We start from the raw sequence: 18,239 nt of genomic DNA on the forward strand, positions 1-18,239 counted from the left end.
AAATCATGGCTCAGGCCTGCTACTTTGGCTAAGTAGAAGAGGACTATGGGAAAGTGACTCATTTGAACTGGAGGTAGAAAAACAAGTTATATAACCATTACGTTCTCACATTGCAGTGAATGCTAGTTAACTGAATTACATTTGTTATGCTAAAATGGAATGTAACTGCTAACAGCCTAACTACTTAAAAATGCCTGTTTTTTGCAAAAAAGGGCTCTCCTTCGTACCTCCCTGGGGACTCTGCATTGCTCTGCTTCATTCGCCTAGCAACAAACACACATCTCCATAAGGCACTGCAGAAATCTGTGATCTTCCCATGTAAATATAACTGAGACATGCCTTACTTATTAAATAACAAAATCTGCAATTTCTATCCTATTTGAACCAATGTTGCTGACTTTGAATCCTTAAGCTTTTCTAATTTTTCAGCATCTCTTTTGTTGCCCACACCAGACCTTCACCTCGCTCACCTCATGAGATGAGTGTAGCAGGAGTGGAGGGTCACTGTCCTGCAGCAGCGACCCTGCAGTGATGAACAGGTCAGTCACACTTGCTGGCTTATCACATAAATTCACAAGCTCACATCTGGGCTTTGATTTCTGGGATGCTGGCTGGAGAAATGATGCTGGAAAGCTGAAAAAGTAAAAGGATTCAAAAGACATGCCAGGAGTGCTGTCTCCAGTTTGGGCTTCCCAATATGAGACAGACATGGACATACTAGAGTTAGTCCAGTAAATGGATGTGGAAACATTAACTAATGGGAACTGGGACTGTTGTGTCTGGAGAACAGGCTCAGGGCAGTCTCATCCGTGTGTGTGTCAGTAATAGGAAAGTGTAAGGAAGACACAAACAGCTGCTGCTCAGTGGTGTTCAGTGATGCTAAGAGAAGCAATGGGCACAAATTAAAATGCAAAAAATTTCATTCAAACAGCTGTCTGCTCACCACGGTACACCAAAAGAAGTTTTGAACTGTAAATGTTACTATCCACTCTACTGCTGCGAGTCTCCACCCCCAAGATATTTAAACTGGAACCACTATGCAGCTCTGGAAGAGCCAAAACCATCAAAGTGAAAGTGGTTGAATAGCTTTGTCCAGTTAACCCAGACAAGCTGTGTTTATGCCTCTTGAAAAAGCGAAATGCATAAACACACAGCAGGGTGCAGCAACAGCCCTGAGAGTAGCACAGTCAAGGTAACTTTGTCCAAGTACACAGCTCCTACTCATTCTCTCCCTGCACTGCTCAGCAGAATTACACAGCTTTAAGTAAGGTTCACTCTACAGCTTATTTAGCTCTCTCATCCCAGAGGCTGCACAGTTTACAAGTGACGACATTATTCTGCCTGGAAAGAAAATTTAATTTATTTAAAAAAAACCCAAAACCAAACCAAACCCCCTCTACTGAAACAGCCTCATTCCATAGCCCATGTGCCTCAGGGTCTTAGAGAGCCTTCCTCCCCCCTTGACCTCACATACCCTTCACCCATGGCAAGGCTGGGAAGGGGATGGAAAGTGCCGAGTGTTAAGGTGCTGAGAAGCTCTTGATGTTTTTCATCTCTCAAGTGCTGTTGGCCTGTTCCTGCTCAAAGAGCGCCATGGCTAAATGTGAGCGGGATGCAAGTCCTTCCAAGTTACTGAGCACACAGCGGTGGTACAGCTCCTCACTGAGCCGGGGGTTGCAGCTTCTCAGTGTGTATTTCTGCACTAGCCCCGGCTCCACAGCCCTGAACACGTGCAGGCCAGAGTAGTGGAGGAAGACATCAAACACCTCCATGTTCTCCAGCACCTCATCTCGGTCCAGGATATCAGCTGCGAGCTTGGTACGCGCTGTCATGTAGTCAGAATTATAAAAGCAGGCCTCAGCAAAGGAATGTCTGTCAAAATGCCCATCTCTCAGGAAGTCAGTGCTGGAGGATGCTGTCTGCTCACCACGGTACACCAGCGCAGGGTTGAACTCCTGGAAATGCACAGGGAAAAAGACTTGCCAATTGCTGATGGTATTCATGCGGCAACGGTTCAGAAACTCCATGTTGATTTCTGTCCAGACGCTGGCCAAGAAAAACAGTGTGTCCACAGGGTGCTTCTTTGAGACTATATCCATGAGCTTCACTTGCGATGGCACCTCCGTTTTAACACTAATCCACGGGATTTTAACTTCCGCATAGCGTTTCTCTAACTCTCCTACCATGGCTTTGACTCCAGCAAAAACATCCACCTGACCGACTCTCTGGGCATCATAGGGATGGTAGATAAAAAGCAAAGTCAGCAAGGCATTATCATGTGTGTCCAGTGTGTTCATAGCAAACATATCCAGGAAGTTTGCTACAAAGTCCAGGTCCTGCACTGTCAAGGGAAGCACCAATTGCACCCGTGTGGCTTCTGTCACATATGGCATGGGAATAATTTCCACCTTACTTAAGGGTCGGACCAAGCTCACTCGCTTGGCCAGAACATGACTGTGACCCTTCTGGGTGGCAGCCTCCAGGAGCAGGTCCAGGGTGTATTCCATGCCCCGCGTGGGGTCGAAGCGCCGGTAGCCGTTCAGCAGCTGCCGCTTGCTGAAGCGAAGCAGGGGCTGATAGAGACGGTTCAGCTGCTCCACTGCAGACTCAATGATTTCGCTGACATCTGCCTTACTGGCTCCGGAGAGCTCGCATTTTGGGGAGCCATCGGGACAGGAGAAGAGGTGCTGTTCCGTGAAGTAGTCCCAGCTGATCACCTCAAAACGGGACTTTGGAAGGAAAGGGGCATTAATGCCCACAGGCCAGGTCACACCTGCCTCACCTGCAGGGGTCAGTGCTGTCAGGTTCCTGATCTGCATCTGTGCAAAGAGAGAGCACAAACTGATCGCCACTATGTTCTCAAAGAGATCCAAGTCAGCTCCTCCCCAGGCCCACCTCAACCCCTACAACTGTACATGGGCAGAGTCACACCAGGAGTTTTGGGCAACCTGGTATCAGGAGGTCTATTTCTGAGACAAGGGACTATAGCCTGTGTCTGACTGACAGTTGCCCACAAACAGAAGCAATGATCTTCCTCCAACAATGATCTTTTCTCCTTCCTGAAAATGAAGGAAATCCTCCATTTGATCAAGGAATTTTGGCAGGTAGCCCTCACCACATACCTGGAGGTCCTGGATCTCCTGATAGACTCTGTCCAGCTGGATCCTGCTGAACTGCTTGTGCAGCCGGTACATCAGGGTCATGTCAGAAACAGGGTGCACCGCAAGAGCTGCTTGGAAGTCCTCTTCTTCTTCCTTCTCCAGTTCAGTATTCTTGGCTAATTCATAAGTGTGATAATGCTGGCCCTGAAGCAGACAAAAGCCAGAAAGACTGGCATGGAACTTGAGTTCACAGAGGAGCTTTTCCTCACCCCATACACACACCTGCCCCTCTTTCCACACTGACTGTGGTTCCCATAAAAAAAAAGCGGCGAGTTGTACCTCCCACCTGCACTGCATTCCCACTTGCTCCTCAGTACCAACATACCCTTTATTGTGCCCTCAAAAACCTGTGAATCAGCCCTGCTAGAAAGGCTGAAAATTAAACCCCGTGTGTTCTCTCTCCCTCAACATTCCAGCTGTGATTCTGGGCCCCCCTGCCAATGCTGCCATAGCACAGAGCCCTTCCTTCCTCTGCAACTCACAGCAGCAACTCACGAAAAGCTACTTGGCTATGCAGTAGAGAATTAATCAGATTCTGGGCTTTGTCAGGCTCAGCTAATACAAAACCTGAGCAGGGAGGCAGTACCTGGAGCTGGGAAACACAAGTGATGCCAAGGAAATCAATGATGCAACGACCTAGCCACTCATCTGGGCGCACGCTGAGGATCTCATTGCGACAGCTGTCCAGGTGTGGGTGGAGCTTGAGCAAGAGGCTACGGGACAGCAGGTAGCCAAAGCCCCCGTGACAGTAGCGGGCCTGCTCATCTCCCCCGATGAACTCCTCCGCTCGCCCCAGGTACACATCTTGGTTAATACTCAGGTGTGTCACCAGAGCCTTGACCTGCTCAGCTTGGGCATAGGTGTCATCCTGCATGATGTAGAACCAGTCATAGTCAGAACCAAAATGCTGATGGATATAGTTCATGGTCTCATACATGAGCCAAATGGGCCTCTCGTCGCCGTGGGCCACCAGCACCATGCCATGGGGCACCTTGGCACTGCGCAGCCCGGTGAAGTAGAGCAGGCGTGGGAAGTGGTGGGCCACGGTCTTGTTCACTGCCACTGCCAACGTGTTCAGCGTGGCCTTGGAGGTCAGCACAGCCACAAACAGTCTCTCATGGAATCCCAATTCTGTCTGAATGTAGCGAGTTCTGTAAAGGAAGTACATACCTACATGACAAACAGCTGGAGGAAAAAAAAAGATCAAAGAATGATTGTAACTTGGGACAAGTCATTAAATGCTGGAATCTACCCAGGCTGAAAAATTCAAGCCTAGTCATAGAGGTTGAAGAGAAGACTCACTAGTGAAAATCCCATTTTGTAAAAACACTTGCTTCTTTCAAGGTAGCTACAATCTCACATTTTCTATCTGAGCTAGAAAACTGTGCCAGTGTAGTTAAAATAAAAATACCACAGAGCTAACCACTTGGACCTTAGTACATGCTGCAGCTTAGCAGGTGTGCTAAACAAAAACACTGGAATGATTATTAAGGAGTCTCTAGTGCTGGTGGCTGAGGTTTGCTGGGGTATCCCAGCTGCACATGGGGCCCTGGGTGCTGGGAGATCACCAGGCCATGAACCAGCAATGGGTGGTGGTCTTTGGCCTCACAAACAGCACAAAGCACTGCAGGACCCAGTGAACAATGAGGAGACTCCAGACCAAAACCCACCACTGCACCAAGGGGCACATGAGGAAACAGAAGAAGCGAACAGACTGTGAGGGTGCAAAAGTCCAGGGCTCCCTTTGTTCAGCGTCCCTCTGCAGAGGCACCACCCTGAACTGTTATGATGTTGCTACACCCTAAGTGAAATACTAAGAGAAACCAAAGAGACTCTTCTACAGGAAACCTGGGGCCAAGGAAACTTGTCTGGCAGTATGAGTGTGGTGTGTGGGAGGAGCTGAACAAGGCACCTCTTGGGTCACCAGAGCTGCAAAGGAGCCTTGGTCCCAGCAGGGACAGCCCAGGGCAGGGACAGTGAGATACCCAGAGTGGCTCCTGGATGGTCAGGCAGGAAAATTTCCTTAACACATACACTACGATTACTTGGCCAGAATTTTCCTAACAAGTAGACCGGCTAAAATAAGTTTTCAAGAATAATTTAACATGTTCTATTAAACATAAGTAACAAAACAACCCCCAAATCTCTGAATGGTTTGGGGCAGAAGAGACCTTTAGCATTATCTAGTTCCAAAATCCTGCCACAGGCAGAGACATCTTCCACTAGACCAGGGTGCTCCAAGCCCTGTCCAACCCAGCCTACGACACTCCCAGGGATGGGACAGCCACAGCTTCTCTGGGTAACTTGTGCCAGTGCTTTGCCATCCTCACAGGAAAGACTTTCTTCCCAATACCTAATCTAAACCTAGTGCCCTTCAGTTTGAAGTCATCCCCTCTTGTCCCGTCACTCCACGTCCTTGTTAAACAGCCTCTCCATCCTTGGCTGCTCCCTTTGTGGTGCTGTAAGGCTGCAGCTAGAGCACTGTGAAGCTTCTTTTCTCCAGACTGAACAATTCAAGTTCTCTCAACCTTTCCTCCACCCCTCTAATCATCTTGGTGGCTTGCTTTGGATTCACTCCAACAAGCTGATGTCCTTTTTGTGTGGGGGACCCCAGGGCTGGATGCTGCATTACAGGTGGGGTCTCGCCTGAGCAGGGCAGAATCACCCTCCCTGTACTGAGAAGAAATAGCCTCACTCTTCTTGGGCAACTTTGCTGCCTTTTTTCCCTTCAGGGTGATTTCCTAAACACGTCTCTTGCACTTCTTAAGGCAACAATCTGGGCTGCTGCCTTGGTGCACCACACTCTTACTACACAGGTTATTTCAAACAGCCAGTTTCACCTGGAAACTGTTCACTTACGCGAAGATTTGAAATTCCCCGTAAGAATATTTTGCCTGAAGAAAATCCAGGTCAGGAAAAAAACGCCTTACCTGAGCACTTTTTTGTAAGGCTTGTTGGGGTCTCTGTAATACGGCACAATCCGAGGCCTGAAGTCCTCGTGGCCCGGGCCCGGCCTCCCCTCCGCCGCCTCGGGCGGAGCCCCGCGGGCGGGCGGCGCGGGCGGGCCCGGTGCCAGGCAGCGCTCCTCGGCCGCGCCGTGGCTCCAGGAGGCACGCAGGAGGCTCAGGCTGCAGCCCAGGGACAGCCCGAGCAGCAGAGGCAGCGCGGGCCGCAGCGCGCTCAGGACTGCGCCCAGGCGCATGGCGGCAGCTACGGCCGGGCCGAGCTCCCGGGGCAGCCTCAGGACATGGCGGGCGCGCAGCGCGCGGGCGGCAGCGGTGCCGCGGGACGGCGGCGCCAAGGCGCTGTTACCCGCAGGCCGGTGACAGGACGGAGCGCGGGCCGCAGCTCCGGGACGGGGGCGCGGGCAGTGACGGCGGCTGCAGCCCGGCCGCGCTGCTCCGCCGCCGCCACCTCACCCGCCACATCGCCCCGCGCGCTTCCGCTTCCGCCGCGCCCGCCGCTGCCTGCCGGCCGCTCTGGCCCGCGCCGCCGCCGCCGCCTCTATGATAACCTGCGGGCGGGGGCCGGGCCGGCGCGCGGCATGCCGGGAGGCGCGGCGGCCGTGCGGACCGCGCTGCCGAGAGCCGCGCGCCGCCCGGCGCCGGTGACGCTCCGCGCTGCGATTGGTCGGTGAGCCGAGGGGGCGGGGCGCTCGCACGCGGTCGCGGCGGGGCTGTTGCGACAGAAGGAAAGCGCGAGCGGCCGGTGCGGGCGGGCCCGGGGAGCCGAGAGCGGGGAGCGGCGGGGCCGGGCCGGGCCGGGGTGGGCGGGGCGGTGCGGTGCGGACAGCCCGGCAGGCGGGCGGGAACGCTCGGCGGGAGCCGGCGGCGCCGTGTGCTCCGGGCCGGGGAGCAGAGGCGGGGCGACCCGGGCCGGGCCGGATCGGCGCGGCCTAACGGCGCCTGTCGCCCCCTCTGGCGTAGCTCCCACCCGCGCCATGCCCTCCGACCTGGCCAAGAAGAAGGCGGCCAAGAAGAAGGAGGCGGCCAAGGCCCGGCAGCGGCCGCGCCGGGTCCCGGACGAGAACGGTGATGCCGGGACGGAGCCGCAGGAAGTCCGGTCCCCGGAGGCCAACGGGACGGTGCTGCCAGGTGAGAAGCTGTCCGGTCCCGTGTCTGCCCCGCGTGTCTCAGCCCTGGCGGCGCCGTTCCCGGCGGCCCGTGTGCGCTCGGCTGTGTCCCGGGTTGCCGGACCGCGACGTTGATGTTCTGATGAAGCACTCGGGCACGGGCTGCGCGGAGCTGGGCGGCTGCGGTGGCTGCCGCCGGGACGGCTCCGCGCTGGGGCAGCAGGACACCCGTGGGGCTCCGCACGGGCCGTGTGCGTGAAGGATGCCCGCTGGCCCCCGCTTGAGGCATGGCAGTGTGAAGGTGGACGGGCTGATGGTGTTCTCCCCCGTCTCAAACATTGTCCCTACCTTATGCTGCTTGATGCCCGGACGTGTTTGGGGTTTCTTGGGTTTTCCTTTCGTTTGGAGTTTTCTTTCCTGCTGCAGAAACCACTGTAGCGTCGGAATTAATTCTCTTACTGCTGTTTGCGGTGATTCTCTGCTCACCTGTTTCTCTTGAGATGTACCTGGTTTGCAGAAACTAAGAGCCTGCCTCTAAAAGAGGTTTTGTGCCTGTTAAAGAGAGGCTTTGCCGCAGGGAGCTGTTGGTCCTAAAGGGAATAGGGCTGTTAACCCTTAAAGAGACTTTATTTTTGGGCCTTCCTTTAGCTCACCGGGCAGCCCGCGAGGTTCTTTCAGGCTCAGCCCGCGGTGCACTGTGCCAAGAGGCAGTCGGTGCGTGGCACGGAGCCCGGGGACCGGCAGGGCCGCTCCCGGAGGAGGAGGGCGGCCGGGGGGCCCCGGCGCGGCTCCGGGCTCCGGGGGGCTCCGGGGGGCCCCGGCGCGGCTCCGGGCTCCGGGGGGCTCCGGGGGCCCCGGCGCGGCTCCGGGCTCCAGGGGGCCCGTCGCGGCTCCGGGGGGCTCCGGGGGGCCCGGCGCGCGCGGGGACGGCCCGGTCCGAGGCGGCCAATCGGCGGCCTCCGCCGGGCTCATTTGCATGCCGCCGCGCTATTGGTGCGGCGCGGGCGGCGGGCGGGGCGGGCACCGGGCGGGGCGGGCACCGGGCGCGCTCCTCCGGGAGCGGCCCCGGCCCTGCCGCCGCTCGGGAGCCTTCGGGCAGCGCTCCCGGGCACGGGAGGGCATGGCCGGGGTGTCTGCAGGGCCGGGACCTGGGCTCCCGCATCCTCGTGGGTCCGTTCCGGCTCAGCAGATCATGTGATTCTAGGTCGATACCAGCATATTTCTTACTGAGCTATTTATGCGTCGGGGTAACACTTCCTTACCCATTTTCGCTCACCTGTTTCATTCGTTGTTGTCACTGCTCTGTGGCATTGCCCTAAGGGGTCCTATATCAATGTCAGCGACAGTTTTTGCTCCTCGGCTAAGGCACATTTGCCATGGTGTAAATAGTGATTTTGCAGAGTGAGTTATTTTGCCAGGAGTCCTGGATGCTGAGAACCAGGGTGTCATTCTGCACTGGCACAGTCAAAAATCAGGTCTGCCTGCCAGGATCCCCAGTGCTATTGACTGCTTCAAAGGATAACATCTCTCCCTGAGGAGTGAAGCTGGCCTGTGACAGAAGGTCAGCATGACAGGAAGGATGGCAGTGAGTGTCTGGCACAGGCAGCCCAGAGAAGCTGTGGCTGCCCCATTTGTAGAAGTGTCCAAGGCCAGGTTGGACGGGGCTTGGAGCAACCTGCTCTAGTGAAACGTGTCCCTACCCATGGCAGCATATTTGGAATTAAATGCTCTGGAAGATGTAACCCAAACCATTTTAGGATTCTGTGATTCCGTGAGTTTCTTGTACTGTAGGAGGAAAGGAAGAAGGAACATGCAGATGGGTATTGTAGCTTCTCGGAAGATTAGTAGGGTCCATTTCAATGCTGCTGCCGCTTCTCTATTCTCAGTTTTCCCTTTGTTTATTTTCTAGTAAATTAATTTTCTGGCCAAGCTTTTTCTTACACTTGGAGGCAATACTTTGTACACTCTATTCCTAGTCTAGTCTTTCTTGCAAGGGGAGTTAGTCCCATCACATTCAGAAAATGGCTCACTGGTGTGGCTGCTCACTTAATTCTGATGGTCCTATTTTGCTTAGTTGACATTTAGATTTTTAGCTGGTGGAAGATCCTACTAGACCATATATATCCTCCTGCTAAGCTGCAAAGCTGAGTGTCATTGCATCCTTGTCTCCTCAACTCTTCCGTAGAAATGGGAGCTGTTTTTGTGGTCCTGGGCCTTTTGGTGCAGAGGCTTATGGCTTCACTTGTGTTTGTAAATCAGTAACACTTCTGGTCTTCTCTACATATAGAGGTGGATGCTCTTACAAAGGAGCTGGAGGATTTTGAGTTAAAGAAAGCTGCTGCCCGAGCCGTGACAGGAGTGCTGGCCTCCCACCCCAACAGCACTGATGTGCATATCATCAACCTCTCACTGACCTTTCATGGCCAGGAGCTGCTGAGTGACACCAAACTGGAGCTGAACTCTGGGAGACGCTATGGCCTGATTGGACTCAATGGGATTGGTAAGCCGAGGAGAAGGACATGGCTCTCTGGAACTCGGTAAAGGTGTCTCTGCTGAGAAGCTGGGCAGGTGCAGGTGGGAAGTGCTGGAAACCAGAAGGAGGGCTGTTAGACAGACATGGCTGGGACCCAGCAGTTTCTGTTCTCCCATATCTCCAGCCAGAAGGGGAATTGCTAAGATTGCTGGTAGAAGTCTGAGATTGCATTCTAGATTTGGACTGTGCTTTTGATCTTGTTTCTGTGGAGAGTTGGGTGAGTTGTCTGGGATCTGTTAATCTGCCTGATTCCTGTTTGCCTGATTAGAGCCAGTAAACCCAATGCTGATGGGTGTTGGTCAAAGAACTTGTACTATATGGAGAAGTAGAAAATGTGTGGTTTGGCCCAATTAGGAAAACAACTGTACAGTCCCTGGAGAAAGTGATGCTACGTTGAGAGATGCAGCATATGGGTGTGATTACAGAGGTGATAGTAAGACTGACCATCTCGTTTAAGTTTCAGGAAAACCCAGGTTGTTTAGGGACGAGTGCATTACTTTCCTCTATGTTAGAAGTCTTTGGAATCTGGGATCCTGATACCAGCTGTCAGACCTGGTTAGACAGCAGAAACAACAACAGAGATAAAGTTTCCCAAATCTGGGCAAGGGCTGAAGTGCAGGGGTTTCCAAAAAGCTTCTTCATGTCTCAGTCCTGTCCCTGGGGTGGTGAGCCTTAGCTAGGAGGGCGGCCTGTCCTACCGAGGCAGTGGGCTCTGCTGTGCCTCTAGTTCTTCTGGCCTCTTGGGAAAAGAATTCTTCAGGATTTTCTGAGGTTGGAGAGAAATCACAGTGGGATCTGAGTGTATCTCGTCTGTTTCACTGTGATGTTGTATCTCACTGAATCCAGTGATTAATTGTGATTATCTGCACACAGGGAAATCCATGCTTTTGTCAGCTATTGGGAAGCGAGAAGTGCCTATCCCAGAGCACATTGACATCTATCACCTGACCCGAGAGATGCCTCCCAGTGACAAGACCCCTCTGCAGTGTGTGATGGAAGTGGATACAGAGAGGGCCATGTTGGAGCGAGAAGCGGAACGTTTAGCTCATGAAGATGGTAAAGCTTCTTGGAGTCCCAAGGGAAATTTCCTCCATATCCTTCCCTACCAAGGAAAATTTGGGTTCCTTGGGGAAGTTTTCACATGTTGTGGTACCCATTTTCCCCAGCTGCCCTGTACTAACGGGCACAGATGACACTTCTTTGGATGAATTATTCCATGCAGCATCTTTAGAAGTGTCTCAGGCTTGGATATGGAGGGAGCCAAACAGGAATAAAGCAGAGGGACTGCGGGGTTTCCCAGCTGTGCAGCAGTGCAGCTGAGAGCCCTTTGTGGGCAGAGGTGCTGACCGGCAGGCTCTCTTTCAGCGGAATGTGAGAAACTCCTGGAGTTATATGAACGCCTGGAGGAGCTGGATGCTGATAAGGCAGAAGCACGAGCCTCACGTATCCTTCACGGCTTGGGGTTCACACCGGCCATGCAGAGGAAGAAGCTGAAGGACTTCAGTGGTGGCTGGCGAATGAGGGTGGCCCTTGCCAGGTGAGTGGAATACTGCTGCCTGCCTCCCGTGAGAATGCGTGCCTACTCGTGACTGCAGAGTCACAGACAGTTCTGAGAACTCAGGACAGGGTTGAGAGGCTTTGGGTTACCTACACTTACCCTGTGCTGTCATCTCCCCTGTCCTTGCAGAGCGCTCTTCATTCGGCCTTTCATGCTGCTGCTCGATGAGCCCACAAACCACCTTGACCTGGATGCCTGTGTGTGGTTGGAGGAAGAGCTGAAAACGTAAGCATGGAGGGATTTGCTGCTTCTATGGGTTGTGCTTTTCTGCTTGTCAGCATGTGAGCATGAACATCTTGTCAGCACGTAAGCAAGTTCTGCAGGAGTAACTGTATAGTTCTTGTGGATGCAAAATTCCGTTGCAGTGCCAGTGACACTTTCTGCTGGCTGCTCTGTGAGATTCTTTGATGCAAGGGTAAAGAATTCAATTCAGCTTCCTGTCTCCCGGCACTGAAGAAATGAGAAATGCTGGTTTGTACTCCCAGGTTAAAGGTGCTTCCTTGAAAGGTAGGAGCAGGCCTTGGCAGCCTGTGTACCAGCATTATGTACTGTACTCATAGTATGAGCTGCCTCCCCACCATTTCTCCGTTTCCACAGAACTGTAGTATCTGAGTGTATTGGTTTCATCTTGTGCTAGTGTGTGAGGTACCTGGTTTTCGTAACAAAGGTAAAACGTTAAGGTGTAAGGCAAAAAGCTTAGAAACAATTAGGAAGCTCAGGTTTTGGGGTGTGCATTAAAAGAACTGTATTGTGAGTAGGGCTTTGTCTTTGCAGAGGTTTTCCCATCAACTCTGTCAGTTGAACTTTTGCATCCTTGCTTTAGAAGTGAGGTGCTTTAGAAAAGAACTTTGAACCTCTTTTGGGGAAGCTTTAAGCCCTCCTTGTATGGATTTGGAGCAGAGCCAGATGCAGTGTGCATATGGATGGGAGTCTGTACTGAGGGGAAAGTAAGCAGCAAAGGTTGAAGCTTCTTAGAAATGTGATGCCAGTGGAGTCAGCTGCATCTGACACGAGTCACTTGCCTCAAAGGCAGCCAGCTCTGGGCTTCTCGTGATAAAATGCAAAGACTATTTAATGGTGCAGGGTGTTTTGCTACAGTAAAAACTGTTGGCAGGATTTATTCACTGCAGTTGGTTGTAGCTGCTTTACTGCCGATTTCCCAGAGCATGCCTATAAAGCCTTTTTCACCATCAGGGCCAACAAACAGGATTTATTTTCCTAATTTAGTCTCTAATAACTTACGTGGTGCCACAGGTTCAAGCGGATTCTTGTGCTGATATCCCACTCCCAGGACTTCCTGAATGGCGTCTGCACCAACATCATCCACATGCACAACCGCAAACTTAAGTACTACACGGTGAGTAGATGGAGCCCCATGTGACCAGAGAGCAGAAGCAGGGGCTGTTCTCTGGACACGTCTTATGTTCCATGCTCTTTTTACAGGGAAATTATGATCAGTATGTAAAGACTCGCTTAGAACTAGAAGAAAATCAAATGAAGCGATTCCACTGGGAGCAAGATCAGATTGCTCATATGAAGGTACCTGCTTAGCTACATGAGCACCCTCCTACCCTTTGAGTAGACATCCCTGCCCCTCATCAGCCTTATCACTGTGGCTTTTGGCTAACTCTTTTTGCAGAATTACATTGCACGATTTGGCCATGGTAGTGCGAAGCTGGCCAGGCAAGCTCAGAGCAAGGAGAAGACCCTTCAAAAAATGATGGCTTCTGGCTTGACAGAGAGAGTTGTGAATGATAAGGTAGGATCAGACATGGGATTGCATCTAGAGATCTGTATTTACAGGAGTAGAAGGGTCTCCAGCAGGCAGCAGGGAATGGCTGACAGCTAGCAGCAAGAACAAGATACCCCTCCTTGATGCCAGGTATCCCTGTACTCAGGATGGAGTAATGCTGAACAATGAGAAGGAGGAATTTTCTAGGGGAGGGGAGTGGAGTTGTCTTATCAATAAGGCTATTTTGCAGATACAGAAATCAGAAAGGAATGCCTAGGGCTCATAAGAGATAGGAGAGGATGCTCAGTGCAGCTTTTACTTGTGTAAAGAGTACAAACCCACATTTGTTTCAAAGGAAAATAAATTGTGATTTGTTAGCCAGCAGATGAGCTTGCAAGCAGCTCATCAGAATAAATCTGAGTGAGTTGCTAAAGGGCTTATAAAAGGTCACAGTCTGGTGCTGTGGTCTACAGCTGATGTTGGTAGTGAGGCATGGTTATATTGGAATGACTGGCTATCCATGATCTGGGTGTCTCACAGGTGGATATTCTGTGTTAACAGACTTTATCATTCTACTTTCCACCCTGTGGGAAAATTCCCCCTCCTGTCATCATGGTGCAGAATGTCAGCTTCAGATACACCAAGGATGGGGTAAGTATGGGAGTGTGCATACAGAGATCACTTGTATTGCTGCCTTGTTTGGGAGTGGGAGACTTGGCTGAGCTTCCTGAGGGGGCTGCCCTGTATGATTGATTAAGCAAAGTTTTTGGCAGTGCTAATGCTGGGCCGGCTGGGGACAGAGCATTACAGGTGCAGCAGGGAGGTTCTGGAGAGTACTGAAAAGGCATAATGTGTTTCTTGTGGTTCGCAGCCATGGATCTATAATAACCTGGAGTTTGGGATTGATCTGGATACTCGTGTAGCTCTTGTTGGACCCAATGGAGCTGGAAAGTCAACACTGCTGAAACTGCTCACAGGAGAGGTTTGCTCTGTGCATTGTCTGCTCTGGGCCTTTACTTTTGGGATAGTCTTCAACAAAGTGCACTTGTTTGCCAGAACACCCTGGTCAGGACTTACAAGTCCTGTGATCTTGTTAAAACATAAAGCTTTTTCTCTCATGTTACCTGTTCAGACTGTCTCCCCTGTGCCAGACTGGAGGTGGCTGGATTCTGTATTTCTGGCAAACTACAAGAGGAGAGCTTTCCTGGTAAAATGATTTTATCGTTTCCTTCTAGCTGCTGCCCACAGATGGGATGATTCGCAAGCACTCACATGTGAAGATCGGTAGATACCACCAGGTACTCCCTACAGCACCCCCCAGTGACAGGGAATGCTGAGGAAAAGGCTGTCAGGAATGAGGAACCTTGCCCCTCTAGTTCTGCTTCTAAGGCCTCTCCCAGTGCTGCCTTTCTGTGTCTGGAGATGGGGGAAGGAACTGCTCCATGGAATGGGCTCCAGCTCGTGTTCTTACCCTGCAAAGAGGCTGGCTGTGGTCCTTCCTGTTCAGTCTCCCACCTGCTATGACAGGTTGCCTGCTTGCCTTGTGTTTGGTGGTGAACAAGCCTTCTGTTCTGAAGCAGCACTCCTGTTCCTGAAATGGAAATTATTCCCTAATAGTTCAGCACAGAGGCTGTCCTGCAGGTGGGATTATTGGCTCATGTGTTCTGCTGCTCACCTGGTACCAGAGGTGTGCAAGGGGGGTAGTGCTTAGGGCCATGAAGTGGTTGGCCTGCACAGCCTGAAGCTGACTTTTCTTCTCTGTCAGCACTTGCAAGAGCAGTTGGACTTAGACCTCTCACCATTGGAGTACATGCTGAAATGCTACCCAGAGATCAAGGAGAAGGAGGAGATGAGGAAAATCATTGGCAGATACGGTTTGACAGGGAAGCAGCAGGTGAGTATGAGCTGTTGAGGTTTGCCTTTTGTTCCTTAGGGGAGTAGAGGTTCTGTGTTTTCTGTTACTCTGCTGATACCTGACAGTGTGAAACAGTATACAGCATGCCACACCACAGTATCAAAATGCTTTTTCCATCTCTGCTTTTGAAATTGGAGAAAAAAAAAATAACACAATGCTCATGGGAACTTTCTTTAGATCACAGCAGTGTGTGGGTTGGAAAGGGTGACTCCCTCAGACTCCAGGTGAAAAGAAAGCAAGTTCTGGTATAGTGCTAGACCTGAGCATGTTTTAATTATAATTTGAACTATTTTGCTTCTCTCTTATTTCCAAGATGAGTACCAGGCAGAAGTGCTAGAAGATTCTCAGCTGTTTGTAGGGTCCACTTGGTTCAGACAAGAGTGGGCTCACCTGTGGTGCTCTAAGTGCAAGCATGACATGCTCCTGTACGTGACACATCCTGTGTGTGGCAGTTGTCCACATTGCTGCAGTTCAGCGTTGGTTTTGCCCATTTATCACTGCAGAAGCTGAGAGTAGTTTGATTGTTGTGTCAGTGAATACCAGTCAGACCAATTAACTGTCCTTACACCCCTTTGGTACAAGCTGGGCCTTGCTGTGTACAGTCCTTCAGAAACCCCTGGAATTCCCTTCTTCCCTGGGTGGGAGAAGGTTGATGTAGGTATAAGGCTAACTGAGCATTTGTCTTCTTGTGTCATGGAGCTGCGGGGAGCCCAGGGCAGGCCCAAATGGTTTGGGTCAGGGTGGAAGGCTGTCAGGTAACTGCAGAGCTGCAAGCCATGTGTGTGTTGGGCAGGTGAGCCCCATCAGGAACCTCTCTGATGGGCAGAAGTGCCGTGTGTGCTTTGCCTGGCTGGCCTGGCAGAACCCTCACATGCTCTTCCTGGACGAGCCCACCAACCACCTGGACATAGAAACCATAGATGCACTGGCAGATGCTATCAATGAGTTCGAGGGAGGAATGATGCTTGTCAGCCATGACTTCAGACTCATCCAACAGGTAAGGACACTTGTGAGTTTTGTCAGAGCACCTTTCTAACATTTTAGTCATTAAAACAAGGTGTTTTCAACTGACTGGCTCTTACTCATCCCAAAAAGATGGGATGAGTGAAAAAAAAAAAATTGCGATTCCCTTACTGTGTTCATGTTAAACAATTGCTGAGCTAGCCCAGGAAAACATTAGGTACTTTAAATAAAATAAAAACCACCACAAATGTGAAGTGCTGATCTATCCACCATAGCTTTGGCTGCAAGTTCAGGTATGATTTTATTTTTCACTGTGATAGATCCAAGTAGTTCAGGTCAGGAACTACTTTTGTTTCAATTACCAATTTAGCAAGAAAGGCTTTTCATCTTAGTCCATGAACAAAACCAGAAATACAGAGGGGCCTAGGACTATGTGGAAAACACCAGGGAAGACGTTTCCCTGTAGATACTTTTCTTTGGTAGTCTAAATGTGAAAGTTATCAAACCTTTCTTGCCAGTCTTCAGAGAGTAATTTTTAGTTAACTTTATAATTTTGGTAAGATTGTAAAAATTTGTACTGCAAACCTCTCTCCTCCTTCTCCTCCTCGTTGTGTGTTTGCTCTCAGGTTGCACAGGAAATCTGGGTCTGTGAGAAGCAGACAATCGCCAAGTGGCAAGGGGACATCCTTGCCTACAAGGAGCATCTCAAGTCGAAGCTGGTGGATGAGGACCCGCAGCTCACCAAACGGACCCACAATGTGTGAGCTGAGGAGCCCCCAGGCCGTGTTCTCCGTGGGGCTGGTGGTGGCCGCGCCACTCGCCTGCCCGCCGGTGCCAGCGGGAGCAGAGCTGCTGCTCCTCTGCCTGTGTTCTAGGATTGCTGCAATACTGCTTCCCCTCGACTTGCCTTGCACCTCTATGTTTGGACAGAGCTGTTCTCTTCTGATCTGGCTACGTATGGGCAACTGTGTCCTTATTTAGACAATGTCCCATCTGAGCCAGGCCTTGGAATCTGTTGGCTTGGGGTCACGGCAGTGGCCATCGGGGTGTCCAAGCTGCAGTGATACACAAGTGGAGACCCCAGCCCAGCTTCTCCTGCCTTTTCCTTCCCAATTTCTGCTTCAGTTTAGATACTTCACTTCAAACTCCTCTGGCCTTGGTTTGTTTTTAACTATTATTTAACAGTGTAATTAACAGATCTGCCTGAGAATCCATCAGTCAATAAAGAGAGAAAAACAATCTTGTCTTGTTTTGTGAGCCGTGGTAGTTGGGTTGTGCTGGGGTGAGTCAGCAAGTCCTGAGCTTTGAGTGAGATCAGCCCTTCGTGCTAAATGCTCAGTTCCTCAGTACAACCAAAGCTGTGGCCAGAACTTGAGAGATGTGAAGTGGTGAGCACTGAGCTGTGGAGGCACTGAGCAGGGTCCTCGCACCTGGGGCACCTCTGCTCAGCCAGGCTGAGCACTGCATCTCCAGCGATTCACAGAACAGGCCATGGGTGCCTCTGTTGCAGACAGCGGCGGACACAACTTGAAAGTGTTCTGAAGATTATTGTTAGAGACAGAACATAGGTCTGTGGAATACCAGCGTGTGTTCTTACAAACACATGGGCTCTGTTGTGGCGTTTTGCTTCACCTTGAATTGTCTAATAGTAAGATTGAATAATATAGGCATTTTGGACTCTGAATTAGTTTCTTGTTCCTTGCAGGTGTAAGTAAAGACTAATCAACTGAAGTCTAGTTGTTAAATTTGTTCTCAATAACAGATTTTTGGAAAAGTTGGTGTTCAAATCTCACCCTGAGCCACAGAAGCTTGAATAAAATACATTTTTAATTTAGTACTAGAATAAAGGGCACTAAAGAGAAAGGTAGGTAGCAAATTGAGCCTAATAGCTTCTTTTGATCATGAGTCATCATTTTAATTATTTCTGACACATGAGAGTGACAGCACTCATCACAGGAGAGGCTCGTGTAGCCCAGCAGCCCATCTGGCAGCACAAGTGCCTGGGTGAATGGAAGGTAAGGACAAACAAAGGAGTTGTGCCCTCATGCAGTGCATTCTTTGGGGACAACTGACTGGCTTTGACTTTTGAGTAGTCTTTCCTTATTTTTCTTTCCTAAAGGGCCCATCAAAGTTGTGGCTGCTGCTGTGGAAGCACTGAGTATCATCCATAGGACAAATGTCACAATGTGAGCTGCTTTCAGTAGATCAAATAGGACCCTTCAGGTTTTTCACCCATTCTGGCAACGACCTGAGATGAGAAAAATAATATGTTTTCTAGGAAAATAATGCCAGTTAGTATAAGTGC

The 18,239-nt window shown here is 51.0% G+C and overlaps 2 protein-coding genes across 3 annotated transcripts; one reads left to right on the top strand and one right to left on the bottom strand.

Annotated features, from left to right (window-relative positions):
* Window positions 1–1,332: 1,332 nt before the first annotated feature.
* On the bottom strand, window positions 1,333–6,705 carry CHPF2 (chondroitin polymerizing factor 2). Of its 2 annotated transcripts, none has more exons than XM_002190552.6 (4): window positions 6,092–6,705; window positions 3,748–4,312; window positions 3,123–3,305; window positions 1,333–2,819 (listed from the first exon to the last, which is right to left on the bottom strand). In XM_002190552.6, exons 1-4 carry the CDS (start codon window positions 6,361–6,363, stop codon window positions 1,557–1,559), a joined length of 2,283 nt encoding a protein of 760 aa, XP_002190588.5. In that variant the 5' UTR covers window positions 6,364–6,705; the 3' UTR covers window positions 1,333–1,556. The 2 variants fall into 2 exon arrangements, with proteins under 2 accessions (XP_002190588.5, XP_012426773.3); XM_012571319.5 differs by having other exon boundaries at window positions 3,748–4,346; window positions 6,092–6,704.
* Window positions 6,706–6,789: 84 nt separating this feature from the next.
* On the top strand, window positions 6,790–17,173 carry ABCF2 (ATP binding cassette subfamily F member 2). The gene is made up of 15 exons (XM_041714275.2): window positions 6,790–6,869; window positions 7,088–7,255; window positions 9,521–9,733; window positions 10,640–10,822; window positions 11,132–11,303; window positions 11,454–11,549; window positions 12,579–12,681; window positions 12,768–12,863; window positions 12,964–13,083; window positions 13,618–13,707; window positions 13,928–14,038; window positions 14,292–14,354; window positions 14,822–14,950; window positions 15,765–15,968; window positions 16,561–17,173. Exons 2-15 carry the CDS (start codon window positions 7,102–7,104, stop codon window positions 16,696–16,698), a joined length of 1,872 nt encoding a protein of 623 aa, XP_041570209.1. The 5' UTR covers window positions 6,790–6,869; window positions 7,088–7,101; the 3' UTR covers window positions 16,699–17,173.
* The last annotated feature ends 1,066 nt before the right edge of the window (window positions 17,174–18,239 follow it).

This window comes from Taeniopygia guttata, chromosome 2, assembly GCF_048771995.1.
Source record: "Taeniopygia guttata chromosome 2, bTaeGut7.mat, whole genome shotgun sequence".
In the NCBI taxonomy this organism is placed as follows: domain Eukaryota; kingdom Metazoa; phylum Chordata; class Aves; order Passeriformes; family Estrildidae; genus Taeniopygia; species Taeniopygia guttata.